At 38.7% G+C, this 15,414-nt stretch overlaps 1 protein-coding gene across 1 annotated transcript in view; it reads right to left on the bottom strand.

Annotated features, from left to right (window-relative positions):
- Positions 1-263: 263 nt before the first annotated feature.
- Positions 264-15,414, bottom strand: part of CMTM8 (CKLF like MARVEL transmembrane domain containing 8) — a 36,592-nt gene continuing 21,441 nt past the window's right edge. Inside the window, exons 2-4 of the mRNA XM_082499696.1 lie at positions 7,773-7,946; positions 3,265-3,381; positions 264-829 (exon numbers count right to left, since the gene is read on the bottom strand). Of these exons, the coding sequence (XP_082355822.1) occupies positions 746-829; positions 3,265-3,381; positions 7,773-7,946 (375 nt within the window). The 3' untranslated portion in view covers positions 264-745. The remainder of the gene's footprint in view (positions 830-3,264; positions 3,382-7,772; positions 7,947-15,414) is intronic.

Below are 15,414 nucleotides of genomic sequence, written 5' to 3'. Positions count from 1 at the left end.
GTAGGTTAATCACTGAGCATTAAGGGAATGTTGTCTAGACTTATGCCTTGGAGCCTGCTGGATTTGAGAAACCTGTTAAGACAATGTGTTTCATGTGCAACATTCCTTTAGTGAGCTTCAGACCCACAGTAAAAGGTTCCAAAAGCAATCTCATGATTGTGAGAAGCTGTTAGAATATGCAAACTGACAGACTCATCAGAATTCTTAGTAGTATATATTTCTACCCTGAAAAAGAAATCAAAAAAGCAATTTTCTGCTCCCCAGTTTACAAAACATGTACAGTTGGGTCAATTATTTATTTGGTTTTAAAGTTTTGGGTATTTTTTTTTTCTGCAGAATGTCACTTCTTATACATAATGAGACAGTATCAGTCTTAGTTTTCATTTGTAGCATTCAGTATCAAAAGTATACCTGTAACATTTAAAAAGTTACATTTACAAAATTGGCACATTGTCTGAGTAAGATTTATTAAAGGTTTAGTAATAACATCTATACAGCATCTAGAAAAATACCATGTTAATTTTAAAAGAAGCATTATGAAATTTTATTATACAGTACAAAGTCGGTGTTAGATGTCTCTAAAGAAGATATTGTATTATAAATAATCATTTTAACTTCATCTTAAAGTATATTGTATCCATTCTAATAGCAATGTTCAAAAAAACCTCATCCCTCTTCCAAGCTTTTGTCAAAGAGTATAATCTTCAAGATATTTTATACTACAGAATTAATTTTAACAAAATATTTACTGCAAAGTTCGTGATCGCCAAGATATAAAGCTAAAATACGTATTTCCAGCATAGCAGGAGGTAACCATGAAGGCAAAGAACTGTGGAGAGAGGAGAAAAAAATATATTAGGAAAAAAAATATATTTGAGAGCACTGTCATTTCTATGAAAAAATAGTTAATGAGATTTGGAAAAAGGAGAAATAGCAGGCTGACTGAAATAACACTCTTTCACCTCCTTGTATTTGTGTGGCCATCGCAGTCAACATCACAGTGTAAGTTAGCTTATATTATGTGTACAAATACAGGTCTAAAAGCAGACAAAAAATGGCACATTTCAACGCATATCTCGACACTATACTGCCTCAGTATGGGTCTTATAGTTGGACTCCCACCAGTCCTATATTTGCTGCTTTTAACCTCAATTGTTGGTAAAGACTGAAGTATAGTCCATGTGTGTGAGCTCAAGCTGCACTGCTGCGATGTTCCAGGGATTTCCTACAGCACAGCTGTACCTCGCAATGGCACACTGTGCATCAAAATAGGTTTGTTTACAGAGAAAACTTGGATTCAAATGCAGGCCCAGACATCTCCTCAAACAGCAGTACCGATTAGGTTACCAATTCCAGAGGTCATCTACCGATGATTAAAACTACACAGTATCAGTGGTGTTGCTTCTACAGTCCTTGTGGCATACGCACACAGAAACCAAAGAACAGCTGCGGACTATTTCAGTTGTACTGATAAAGTCCAATTCAGTGCCAGTGGTTAAGTTCCCGTTAATCACTGCATGTTGTTCAAAATAGACAATGTTCAAAACGGTCTTACGATAAGACCAGAATGTTTTGTGCTCATAACTGAACCAAATAAAGCTGACACTGCAAATACGGTTAATACCACTTTTTGTGGAGGTGAGCAGTGATAGGACAAGAGGGAACAAACGCATTACAAGAAGAGAAGTTTCAATTAGATATTAGGAAAAAAAAAATCACAATGAGAGGAATCAAACATGGCAACAGAGGCCCAGAGGTGTTGTGGAATAGCCATCCTTGGAAATACTCAGAAGTCAAGTGGACAAGGCCCTGGTAGCTTGGTATGAGTTAGCCCTACTTTAAGGGGGGAGAGAATTGGACCAGATCACCTCCAGAAGCCCTTTCCAGCCTAAAAATATTTTATGCTTCTACCGATGTTTCTTGCTTATATACCATCATTGACCTGGGTGGACACCACAGCTCTGAGAGCAGGGCACTACTAAGCATGCATACAGGCAGTAAATCTAAGCCCTCCAACAGAGGGCTCCTGGTGAGTCTTGTCTAATGTAAATTTAATCCATGGCACTAAAAACTGTAGATGATGATGTAAAATATTATTACAATAGAAAATTATAGCATTCTGCTTTTCCAATTTTTTTTTTCTTAAGAAATAAAAGCTGCATCTAAAAATCTTTCTAACAGAACAACTGTTGGGGATAGCTGATTTGCTAAATTCTCACAAACATCCATCCGTGAAACCCTTAATGGGTTCAGAAAGCAAGAATCTACATTTAATAGTGTATTTAGACAGTGCATTAGATAAACACTATTAGGAGGTATTAGAAGAGATTCCATATATCCCACGAGGCACTGACCATTCATGCATTTTGCATAAAAACTGAATCAGCATGGAAGGTTATCTAGCAGCAAGCAAGTTCCTGTCAACAGCAGTGGCTGAGTAACAAATCAATAGTTACAAACTGCCAAGAGGAGAAGACCCTGAACACCACTGAAGTGACAAGGGCATAGTTATCCAATTCCCAAGACAAAAACAGAGCAGGCATGCAAGTCTCTCTGTTCATGGCCATATACAATAAGCTTCAGATCGAAGGCAGGATTTGTGAATAGTCCAGAGAGGACAACTACAGAAGCATGAACAGTCAGAAAAGTAGCTGTAATTTCAAATTACTTTATACAACTGAATTTGACTACTGTTGCCACAACACACAACAAGTTCTCTTACAACTCCCTTAACTTAGCTAGAGAATGCATTCACCTACTCAGAAACTGACAAGGCTCTTTTAAAAAAAAAAAAAAAAAAAAAAAAATTGCTTTTCACCCACATCAGCTGTTTTGGATTTCCAAATCCAAGCTGTAAGACAGTAATGTTAGCCTAATTAATGATTTGCATCTGCTTTTGAAGTTGTCCAAGTGCATTGAGGTGACTTGGTGCTCACCCAATCTGTTTTGTCTACTCTGATGTGTAGGCTATAACCTCTGGCAGAGAGCTGGTAATAAATGGGGGCAGGGGAGGGGAAAAGCAGTATGATCTTAAAAACATTACAGCCTTTTCTAATGTGACTGTTACCTCCTGCTGGAACTTCTAGTCACCTCCAATAACTATGAACTGAATTACAGCTATATATAGTTTTTGTGTGTAAGCTTCTGTATCAGTCTGCAGCTTTTCAAAATCCAGAACGCATGCATTTCAACCCGCACGGCCAGCGAGCCTTCTTTTGGTATAACTTTATTGGACATAGAACTGATTTAAACTAACAAACTCACTGAAGAAGCTGCCCAGCTGTTGTAATTGTGATTGTCCAGTTCTTTGGTAACTGAAGATGCATCTACAATGGCAGCAATGAGGTACAAAATGAAGGCACTTCCATTAAAACATAGACCCTGTTGAAAAAACAAACAACATAAGTAATTAATATGCACATGCATTTTTTTACCATTTTCTATTCCAACATTACAACACTCATCTGAAATATAATGCACAAGTGCAATGTACAAGAAATGTGATTCTTAACTATTTTTACTTTCGTTCAGATTTCTATTTGTAAGATTAAAATTTAACTGCTTATTTTGAAGATCCATAAACATTAAAGCACATTTTGGACAAACTGTTCTCTCTGTCACACTAAATCCGGAAGTGTCTTAAGCTGCTGTGCCATGATTTTCCAAAAGTGATAATAAGGACACAGTTTGGTTATAACAATCAAAGTGTTAGGCAGTAAGAATTTGACACTACATGAAAAAAAAAAAAACAAACCACAAAACTGCAATTTGATTACATTTCCAATCTACACAAAGATACACTGTAGGAATCAATGACTCCTGGGTATACCAAGAATATTTATAAAGCTTCCAAAACTTTGTTTTTCTCTGCTTTTGAAGGAGATAAAGAGGCTGTAATTTTTTTCAGTCATGTTCTTCCACCTTTCCATATCTGTCCCTTCTGCCTGTTTTTGAGAGAAGAAAGAAACAGATAAAACCATGGAGGAGAACAGTCTGAATCGACTACATGGGTCATCAAGACCCATCCATGGCAGATGCTGCATTTTGTCTTCCAAGGAGCAGATTTAATATCTCAGGGTACCTATGTTCATCACTAAGAAAGAAGCAAAGCAGGTAACGTTGGTGTCACATAACACTACAGAGAACAAATAAAAACAGTTTGGGGTTTGCACGTGAGAGAGAACAGCAAAGGAAGGGAGAACAGAAGTCTGAAAAGATGAAAGAGAGAGAAAAAAGTATGAGTGTGGAGTTCTTTTCAAGCAATTTTAATACTGTGTTCTTTACTTACTCACTACTTGGTCAAGGCTATAGAAAGTTCATTCTTATTTTTTTAAAAAAATCCCCCCAAACTCCACCCTGATACTTGTCTAAGGCATTTGAATTAGGCCATAAAATATGCTTTTCATTCACTGGTGCCATGTTTAAGTGGAATACCAGTGACATGCTTTGTGCCTAGTTAGAAGTGCAGGAATTAGTAACCCACTTTAGACCAGGTCCCAGTGTTGTGCATGATCTGCTCCCTTCAGCTTCTGGCCCCACGCTTGCACTCCAGAGTATCACACAAATATCATAACCCTTAACTCTGTTGCCCCAGTTGTCTCTAAATGTTGCCATACTGGTGCAGCTCCAGCTTACTAATTATCATGGTGTGACCCAGTAGATGCTAGGAATATATGCCAATTATTCACTATTGACTTCAATAGTCACCGGCTCTAGCAGCATCTAAAAAAAGAGCTGCAGCTGGAGAAGTTCAGAAGGCAGCAACAGCAGCCATATGCACATCAACAATTCCCTCAGTGCACCAAAGAGTGGATCAACAGCTCAAAGTGGTTGGTATAGAAGCTCCCCACATCCATCTCCAGTACATTTGGTTCTGCTGGAGTTTTACTTTAGTCTTGGAGTCTGGCACACTGCTGCACGCTCCCGTGACATGCGGGGTTCAAAACTTTCTGAAGGGAAGCCATTCCCCAAACACGTGCTTTCATCAACTGCAGGCCCCTCCAGAGAGCAGCATGTTGTGCTATCATCTGTCTACATGCCAGTCTTCAGGTCACCACTGCCTATATGAGACTTCCCATGCAAAAAGCCTTCTTAGAGTTTTCAGAACAGGCTGAAGAGCAGGCACGTCCTCCTGTGGTTTCTAAGTCTTTGCAACTTCAGGGTATTTGGAAAAGAGCCACGTACCCACCTTTCCACAGGGAACCACGGACAGTGCCTCAGCACTCAGATGGAGTCCAAGGCCTGGCACTTGAGGTTTTTCATACACTTATAAATAAGTGAGGTTTATCTCACGTATATCAGTTGAACTAATAAAAGGTATCATCTCTATCCACAGATCTCACCTCTCTGGTTTTATCTGGGCATTACAGTAACAAAATATCAAACTGTCAGTTTTAGGATAAGATGCCAACAATTGGCAGGTTCAGATTAACTTTTGTAAAGCACTGATTTTCAAACTCCAAATTTGATTGCCTAGACTATTTGTTGTTATTTTTAGATTTCCCTTTCCAAAAAGACTCAATTACCTTGGAAAGCTACAAATCCCTGCAATATCTTGTCATGTAGAAAAGAAAAAAGCACATAATTTTTGAGAAGTGCTGCTCTGGGAAATAACACTGTTGGGGAAGATGGAATGCAATGCAAGCTGATTGGGCCTTTACTGCCAATATATTACTCAAACCAAATGGTTCATGCGAAATTACCATCTGCTTCTTAAATTCAAATTTACCACATTTTAAAAGCTTCCATTGATTATTTTAGCAAAGAACTTGCACTATTAAGGAGAGTCAGTTTTGAAGCACGTCTTTTGGATTAATTTGCAGTAAAAGTAACTGCATCTTAAGCAATTTCATGATGTGCTTAACCTGCAAAAAGTGAATTTATGACAGAGAAGTCCAGATGTCGTTTTGGATACTGAATACAATAGGCACAGTTTGAGCTAACTGTCGCCCTAAGGAGGCAGAGCAATAACTAGCAGAGACTGAAATTCAGGATACTTCAGAAAATAGGGGGAAGGTGGGAGTAAACTCACTCACTCAGAAAGGTGTGTGTTATGCTGTCTTGAATGAAGACATTAACAACATCTCTCTGAAAAGAGACACAAGATTCCTCTTGGCGAGCCAGGAATGGCAGAGGTCCAATTCAAAGGCTGTTCCCAACAGCTCTTTTAATACCTTAGAGCAAAAAAAGCTGGAATGCAAGCATCTTTTATTTATTTTGCATTTATTTTCTCATCGTATTACCCTTTACTATAAAAGGAGCCTATCTTTCAGCCCTACATTTGTGTGATCTTACCTACAATATGTTTGGAACTCAGAGCAAGAAATACACTCAATATGAAGTAGAAACAAATCAAATACTTCAGCTTGTCTACCACATAGATCAGGGGCAACTCATTTATGTGCAGCTGTTGCCCGATAATAGTGTTAAACTGATAAAAGAAGGGTAATGACTAAAGTTGTATCCAAAGGGATACAAAGATACTTTCTCTTTGAATATACTGTACTTACATCTAATGCAATGGGGGGAAAAAAAAAACAACACACAACCAAAAAAAAAAACCCCACACCTTTAAATGTACCCAGACACATTACTGCTGTAATTGAAATAATCCAACATTTCTATAGCAGTGTTATAGCCTTAATGGTAATTATTGGTCATGAAACTTGAAAACAGAGAAGCTATCTGAACATTATCCTGGTTGTTCTTATTAGTAATTGCTATAGCTGGCTATTTATTACAACAGCAAATAGGAAGACGAAAAGAGAATTGAATTTTAGTCACGTATGCAATACAGCTGATGATAAGCTGTTTGCAAGACAGAAGTCAAATATATTTTATCATAAAAATAACAGAATTCTAGTCAATAATCTTTAGCTAGTAAAAAAAAAAAAAAAAAACAAACAAAAAACAAACCACAAAACCAAACAGTATCTCACTGTATCAGACAAATGCAAAGCTAAAATGTATAGTAATTCTTGGATGGGTCACAAATAGCCAGTTGCCTGAGAGGCCAACGACTTTTAGGATCTATTACCCTGAAGGCCAGCCTGCTATGAAAATCATGTAAAAATATACTGTTGAGAGGTACAGCTAGCCAGGTTTGTTCAAAGCACAAGAACTGGATCTGAATTTTAAGTGCCTGTGAAATTTTTCTGTAATTACATTAGTTGTTTATCTGATTTGCTTTAAGTCTCGAGCTAAAGGCAAAGGGTTACATGGCATGTATTTTACATATATATAACACTAGTTTTCAGCACCATTTTCACAGTAGGCCATATATGGATTGTCAGACTGTTGCTACCTCTGAACCACCTTTGCTTTTACTTTAGCAGAGGAATACTCATGTCTTAAGAGCCAGGGTCCCACTTCCAATTCACGGTGTTGATTCAAGTAGGGATTTCTGCTGTTTAAGCCATATGGCCAGGTCTGTTAGCTCAGAGGCAGCAACAGACTCATTCTTCATGGGATGTAATCACTACAGGGAGAAAGAGAGGCCACGATGCATAAGTATCAGTCACATGCACATTATTAAAAATCAAGTCACTACATCAACTGCTGAACGAAATGGTGAAACATCATAAGAAAAGTGTTTTAAAAGTGTCTGGGTAGTATGAAGGTTAAACACTGCAGGTACACAGCCACACAGTAATTATGGAAAAATCTGCAAAAAGCACAAATACAGTTAGTTAACTACACCCATAGAATGCATCAATATTTTGTTCCTTTCATAACCCAGCAAACCTGAAACAACAAAGAATGGGTGTATTTACCACTGTGGTCCATGGCACCTGGGGGATCCTGGTGTAGGTCATTGTCATGTAGATGATCAGAAAGAAGACGGTGAGAACCCAGTAAAACACAGCTACAAACATCACCCAGCCAAAGGCTGGATATAGAAAGTATTCTGTTCCAGCAATCAGGGTCCACACCAGCAGCCCCAATACCTGCAAAAGTTATGGAGAAGAAAGAAAACTGTTACACAGTTTTAGATCTCACACATTTGTTCTAGGTCAAGGAATGACACTACTGCCAGTCACATAAGCATTTGATGAGCTGAGTTGGACAGTACACTGACAGAATACTAATCTAACAAAAAAGAAAAACATATAAAACTAGTTTTGTTGTAGCAGGATGTCACAAAGGGAAAGGCAGAACAAGGTGTCTTGGAGTTGATTTAGCTCACCTTTAACTATTATGGAGCCACACTTGCAGTGGTTTTACAGCTAGCTCTAAAAAGGATTGCTTATTACATCCTACTAGCTTACGTGCATGGAGGTAAATACTACAATCTTGGAGTCAGTGAAGTAACTTCAGAAACAGAAGCCTGTGCAGGACCATGGGGATCGTTGGGTCCCATCTGCCACAGTCACAGGTAACTGAGTAGTTGGGGGTCTAGTACAAAATGTTCCACACCTGCTCTGTGGGCTGGCAGGTACCCACCACAGACACAAAACAACTCCTAGGACCTTATTATAAAAGGTAGTAGTAAAATAACAACAGCTGCCACCACTGTAACCTGCTGCTGGACCAAAGCAGGTCATGTTGGGAATGTCATATTCCACAGGTCTTAACACATAGAATCATAGGATGGTTTAGATTGGAAGGGACATTAAAGATCATCTACTTCCAACACCCTTGCCATGTGCAGAGACACCTTCCACTAGATCTGGTTGCTCAAAGCCACATCCAACCTGGCCTTGAGCACTTCCAGGGATGGGGCATCCACAGCTTCCCTGGGCAATTTGTTCCGGTCCCTCACCAACCTCATAGTGAAAAATTTCTTCCTAATATCTATTCCAAATCTACCCTCTTCCAGTTTTAAACCATTCCCCCTCATCCTATCACTACATGCCCTTGTAAAAAGTTCCTCTCCAGCTTTCTTGTAGGCCCCCTTCAGATACAGGAAGGCTGCTATAAGGTCTTCCTGGAGTCTTCTCCAGGCTGAACAACCCCAACTTTCTCAGCTTGTCTTCATAGGAGAGGTGCTCCAGCCCCCATCCCCATCCCTCATCCCCAACATCAACTTCGTGGCTCTCCTCTGGACACGATCCAGCAGGTCCAATGTCCTTCTTATGTTGGGGACTCCAGAGCTGGATGCAGTATTCCAGGTGGGGTCTCACAAGAGCAGACTAGAGGGGCAGAATCACCTCCCTCGAGCTGCTCGCCACACTTCTGATGCAGCCCAGGACACAGTTGGCCTTCTGGGTTGGGATCGCATATTGCATAAACTCAACTCATGTTGAGTTTCTCATCAACCAACACCCCCAAATCCTTCTCCTCAGGGCTGCTCTCAGCCCATTATCTGCCCTCTTGCAAGTGACCTGACCCCAAGTAGCAGACAAGAACTCACACTCAAGCAAAGTCCTCAAGCAAACCAGTCCGGGCAAAAAAACTCCCTCCTGATCCAGAGATTTTAACATACTCTCTCCAGTTTTCTCTAGTGTTGGGCAATCCCCAATGCATTAAGAGGGATGAGGAGTAAAGAAAACAGAAGTCAAGTCATATGCCACAGGAAGAGAAGTTGTGTGTTTTGCAAGTTGTCCAGCAATTAGAAAAAGCTTAATTATAAAAAGAAAGGGATATTTTAAACAAACAAAAAACACCCCAAACCCCACCGTACACACTTTACTGGAGTCAGATGTGGGAACTAAAACTAATTTGAAACATGGCTCATCTCTTTCTGGTGTCTAGACTATGGTGAAACTGCCTAGCAGTAAGAAATAGAAGGAAGACAAAATTAAAGCAAATAGCAACACACTTATTTAACAGACAACAGCCATAGCTCCAGCAGTGGTTAACAACAGCTGTCTGAAGAAACCTATTAAGAATAGACCATGCAATAGTAGTATTTCCTTGGACTACCTTCCTGAGCTCTCAGGAATGTGCAGTGGAGGGACTTCCTGAGTCTACAGTGTTGTCTTTGTAATCAACAGCCCCGGACAATAGATTTACTATCGCTTCACTGGCACAAGAGCTAATCCTGTTCCCATGCAAGTTGTTGGCCATGGTCCCATTTACTTCTCTATTGCAGAATTGAATGCATAATCATTAATGATAAATCTCTAAGCATTATGTACAAGACAAAACTATACTGTTAAACAAAAGGTTATTGTGATCGGTCCTGCTAATGTTCAGCAGCTACCTGATATCTGTTTATTTTGTCTTCGATTCATCTTCCAAATTGCCATCCAAACTTAATTCAGCCCTCAATTTGTTGTCTTGTGCATTCACAGTATATTCCGGTATGTTGTACATTCATATCTGCACCATGCACACATAAAAGCAGTGCATTCCACTATCTTTTTTTTGGGGGGGTGTGTCTTCTAATAGGCACATAATGGTCTTTTTAAGAGCGTTTTTCACTGTTTTCACCAATTTCTCTTTAATAGGAAGCCCTAGAACTTGCTTGGGCTGGGATAAAAATTCCTACTTTCTGCAGCATACCAGGGGAGGGCAGCATTGCCACACAAGAACAGTTCAAATAGTATCAACTACGTAAAGTATACACTACTTTTTAATGCAAAGTTTTCAGTCCAGCAATGTTTCTCATGGTTCATTTTAATTCTAGTTCAAATAACATTTTACTAATAGTAACAATTCAGTTAATAATGTCTCAAATTACACGCACTATGCATGATTAGATTAAAAACCAACACAATTTTATTGTAACAACTGCTTTAAGATTGAACAATCTCGATAGAGCGTTTAGCTACCAAAACACCATTTTCTTAGGATACAAAGCTGCTTTTTATTGTGCCCACTTTAATCCAAATTTAAATTCATAATCCAGAAATTACACCAATGAATAACTGGTCTCATGCTTGATAAGTAATTATTAAACACAGATTTATCCTAGATCTGAATATCTAGTAAAATACCATTAATGGAAACTTGAAGAAGATGAAACAAAGAAAACAAAGAAATTAAACATCATTAAACACCATAACCTACCAACACCACTGCCAGTTTTTAGAAAGCTTTTAAAAATAGACATAGATCTTTGCATAAAAAGCACAAGACTATGAAAAATGCTTGATACTAAATTCAACACAAATAAGATTGATAAGGACACCTCATCTTATACAATGGATTACTTCTGGAAAGAGTAAAAACTTCACAAGCAGATTATTAAAATTTAAAATTTTGAGGTTACATGAGACCACTAATCTTACGTTACCATGCAACAAAGCTAGCAAGACATTAACTAGAACACTGGTATTCTCACTGCTCACTGTTTTTTCTAGTAATATTCTAACTTGGTGTTATCACCCCTCTTTCAAGATCATTTTAATATTTAAATGGCTGTATGTCTCACATGTCTTCCAAAGAATTGCTTTTAATGCATGTTTTTAGCTAGCCCATATCAATGGCTGAACAATTCATCTAAGCAATTGAGATGCACCACGGATGTTACTGATTTATATTCTTAACCAGTTCTTGGTTCACACACATCGTAACTTTGATGGGTTGCATATTAGACCGTGTCTGACATTTTCAGTTAGATCCAGATACTCTTACTGCATATTCCTGGAGGTGACAGGCTGAAATAATATTTCAGATTTCTTGATTAGACCTGAAAAGGTCAGATCAGCTCATGGTCAACAATTCACTCTGTGTGTAGTTAAATGATATGGCAAATGGTTTTATTGCATATGTAAACATACCCAATAAATTGATTTAAAGTTCACACTGGCCATCAGCATCTACAAAGTACCTAAGGAGTCAAAGGTACATAGACATCTAGACAAGTTTTTCGTGATTAGCTTGTCTTCTCAGCATGTTAAATACTGAGATAGCTTCTACAGTGTTAAAAGCCTGTCTTGTAATATTCTGACTGTCCCTTACATTACATGTTTGCTGTTCAACAGATCAGTACAAACTGGATGACACTTGTGTATCTGCTGGAGCTGAGAATGCTGCTTTTCCTGCAGATTTGATAACAAACCTCCCCACCGGGAATAACCAGACTATATTCAAATGCTATCTCAATGAGCATCTAGTGCACAGAATCTGGCAAGTGAGCAATAGGTATGTGATACCATAAAGCAAAGACCAGCAACTGCAATACCTGGGGACTGCCCATAGTTCAGTGTGCACAGACAGTACACAGCTACCTTCACTGCTTCACATCAGCTGAAAGACAAGGGAGAAAGCTCTACTCAGTAACAGGGAAAGGCCTGTATCACATTATAACCAGGTATGCTAGAGTACATTAGTAATAGCTAAGTATTTGATTGTCATTTATGAGCAAGTCAGAATGCGCTTATTTAGAATTACAGGAACATACTACAATCTTGTCAAAAAAGACTCTGAGAAAGGGATGAAAAAGCATAAAGACGACAAAGGAAATAATGCATGTGGTAGTCGATGAGAACGGATACTGGATCCTAAGACTGTTAAGGGCTTCACCAACTGGGTCCAGTTTTTCAAGTCAGATGGGAGACAGGGATTTCACTTGTCAGTACACAATGAAGGCAAGCACTTTTCCCTTGTTTACTGCAGTCTCCAATTTCACCCCAGACGTCTATTTTGTGATCATTTGGCTGCTGCTTGATCAGGTACCTCCATTACTAGAATGCATTAACATGTCAAATGTAGTAATGCATACTTCAGCAGTTGGCAGATACCATAAAAAGGAAATAACTTTGTAGTGAAGTCCAATATTATTGAGTGTGCAGGTTTAAAATTAGATGCTTAATTGCATATTCAAACCCTTAAATAAGTGTCATAATTTTTCTGCAGTGCCAAGAACTTCAGAAGTATCAGACTATTTAGTCACTTAAAAAAAAAAAAAAAAAAGGCTTTGTTGCCTTGTAGATGACACACCTCTTGTCTTATGTCTCTGGTACAAGTCAGCAGGTATAAAAGCAGGTGTGAGCTTGAATCTGTGAATCCAGTTTTGCTTTCTGAAGCAGCTTAAAAACTACAGAACTAAATTTGGACTTGCAAACTGTATTTAAAAAGTCTGTGATATAGTGACTCCTCTCCAGTGATGCTAGCATTACAAATTCTACAGCATTCACCTTGACTGGTTAACTCAGGAACACAATTAAAGTTTATGCAACCCTTTCTAAAGAAAATGAAGTCGCATTGTAGCAGAACCGAGAGGGAGAAAAACCCAAGGCTGATCTAGTTTCATGAAATAAAACAAACAAAAAACCCACAAAACTATTTGGCATGTTTGCCTGAAGCTTTTCCTATTCTTTATCCTAGAGATTCTCCCTAGGACCGTTTCAGTTCTCTATAAGCATAAGTATGATAGGATTTATGCAGAGTTGCTACTGGCACAGATGGAAATGATGGTAGAAGGAGACTAGAAGAGTTGTTCTGCATTTGCAGCAACTGTTGTCTCCTGTATTCAAGCCACCTAAACATGGACAGAATCCAGCAAGTAGAAAGCAAGACATCTTGCCTCTCATTCTCAAGAAAGGAGATTTATGACTAGAAGAAAGAGAGACCATTCTAAATTATTGCACATCTTTATTTCACTACTAAATCACAAGTTAGGAGCTACCCCAACAGCAGCACAAGCAGCCTATGAATTTCTCAACCTCCATCCTTTTCTCCACTTGGCTACTCTCTGCATGCAAATAAAACCCCAAGGAGTCTTCTGTGGGCAGGGAGAGCACAAACGTTTCTCCTGCCTGCTCCTTAGTTTCTTATCTCACCTTTCACTGCCCTTGGGAATACAAGGTTGGAGATGCTTTTCATCAGGCACTAAGAGGCTAAGCAAGGATCCCTCAGGGCACCAGACCAGCAGTTCAGCACTCTAGGGGCTCCCTTATTTGATGTTGATTAGCTAACCACCCCTTGGGTGTTTGTGAGCATGTGGTGAGATTAACAAACATTCTTCCAAACTTGTCATGTTACAGATCACACATCAAAACACAGGATCTTATACTGTGAATCAAGATATCCGGTGTGTGTGTGTGTGTGTAGGTACTTAAAGAGAAAAAAAGAGGGGGAAAAAGGGCATTCCTCCTCTATTATTCCTGTAAGACACACCCAGGACAGTCAGTCAGTCATAAGAGCAAGAGCAGGCAGATTTAATTGTCTTATATTTGACAGATACAGATTGATTATTTTTTTTCTTTCCAGCTATGGCCAAATGGAGTAAATGTTTGCACTGCATTGAAATAATGTCTTAAAATTGCATCTATGAAGTGATATACAACAATTCTGCTTTCTGCCACTAGAGAGAGCACAATCATCGCTTTTTTTAGAAAAATGCTTTAATATCAGGCTTCAGGCGCCCACCAGAAATATCAAAGGAACAATCTGCATACAGTGCTAAACCCCTGCAGATTGAAAAGGAAAGCTTGAAATAAGCGATATATACACAGAAATCTTTCACGTTATGCTAAGTTATGCTAAGTCAGAGTGTCTGCACAAAGCAACTTTCACAGGTTCACTTCCACACTGGGCACATCATCATCAAATGTAGGTTTATCCACAAAATACTCCAAATAAGGATCATTTATTTGTTTTACTTAAAAAAAAAAACAACCCAACCCACAACCAAACAACCCAACAAAACCAAACAAAAACAGAACAAAACACCCAAACCCACTCCTCCCTACTATTTAGAAAAATGTATTTTCATGTCCGTGGAGCCCATAATACTGGAAATATCAATTCAAACTAAAATACAAAATGTAAAAGTCTTGTTTGTGTTACAGTCAGAAAAAAGGTGGTAAACATGTTTTAAAACTTAGCCTTTAAAACTGGAAGGATTCAAATAAGATTTCTATTAACAGTGAGTAAAGATTAAATTTGCTTGTCTTAGCATCTTTAAAAATCATTTGGCTACATTTTTTAGAGATGTACGATCCCTGCTTAAGTGCCTTCGAAATTTCAAGGACCATGTTACTGTACACTGTAATAATCTAACCAATACATTGCCTTAGCCTACTGCTGTTCTTCACCAGTTTCAAACACTTTTTATAACACAAAACATTACAATGACTTGACATTAGCGAATCACTACCATCCCCCTCCTCATTACCGACAACACTGAATACCTGTTTTCCTCCATAAGCACTCGGTGTCCTCAGCAGTTGGAAGCGTTTACTAAGAGCTCCTTAGTGGAGGAGAGCTTTGTGATTCACCTGGACTGTCTTCTGGTGAAACAGTCTTGCAGAAGAGAACTCGGGTGCTGCATGCACACAGGAGAAAAATTCCTTTGAATTCTCTGTGTTTTTGCAGGTTGCACACCACACCAAAAAAAAAAAAAAAAAAAAAAAAACCACCCCAAAAGATAGGGTAGCATTTTTGCTGAGACTTTTCAGGGCTTACAAAATCCAAAAATCCAGTGTTCACATGCCAGTGGTTACGATGGACATATCAAAGTAGCATTTCATCATTTATACAGAACAACTCTTAGTGTAAAACTGAGTAGCACCTACACAATTC

Source organism: Vanellus vanellus (assembly GCF_965231255.1).
Source record: "Vanellus vanellus genome assembly, chromosome: 2".
Classification (NCBI taxonomy): Eukaryota; Metazoa; Chordata; class Aves; order Charadriiformes; family Charadriidae; genus Vanellus; species Vanellus vanellus.
This window is presented reverse-complemented; position numbering and strand designations above follow the sequence as displayed.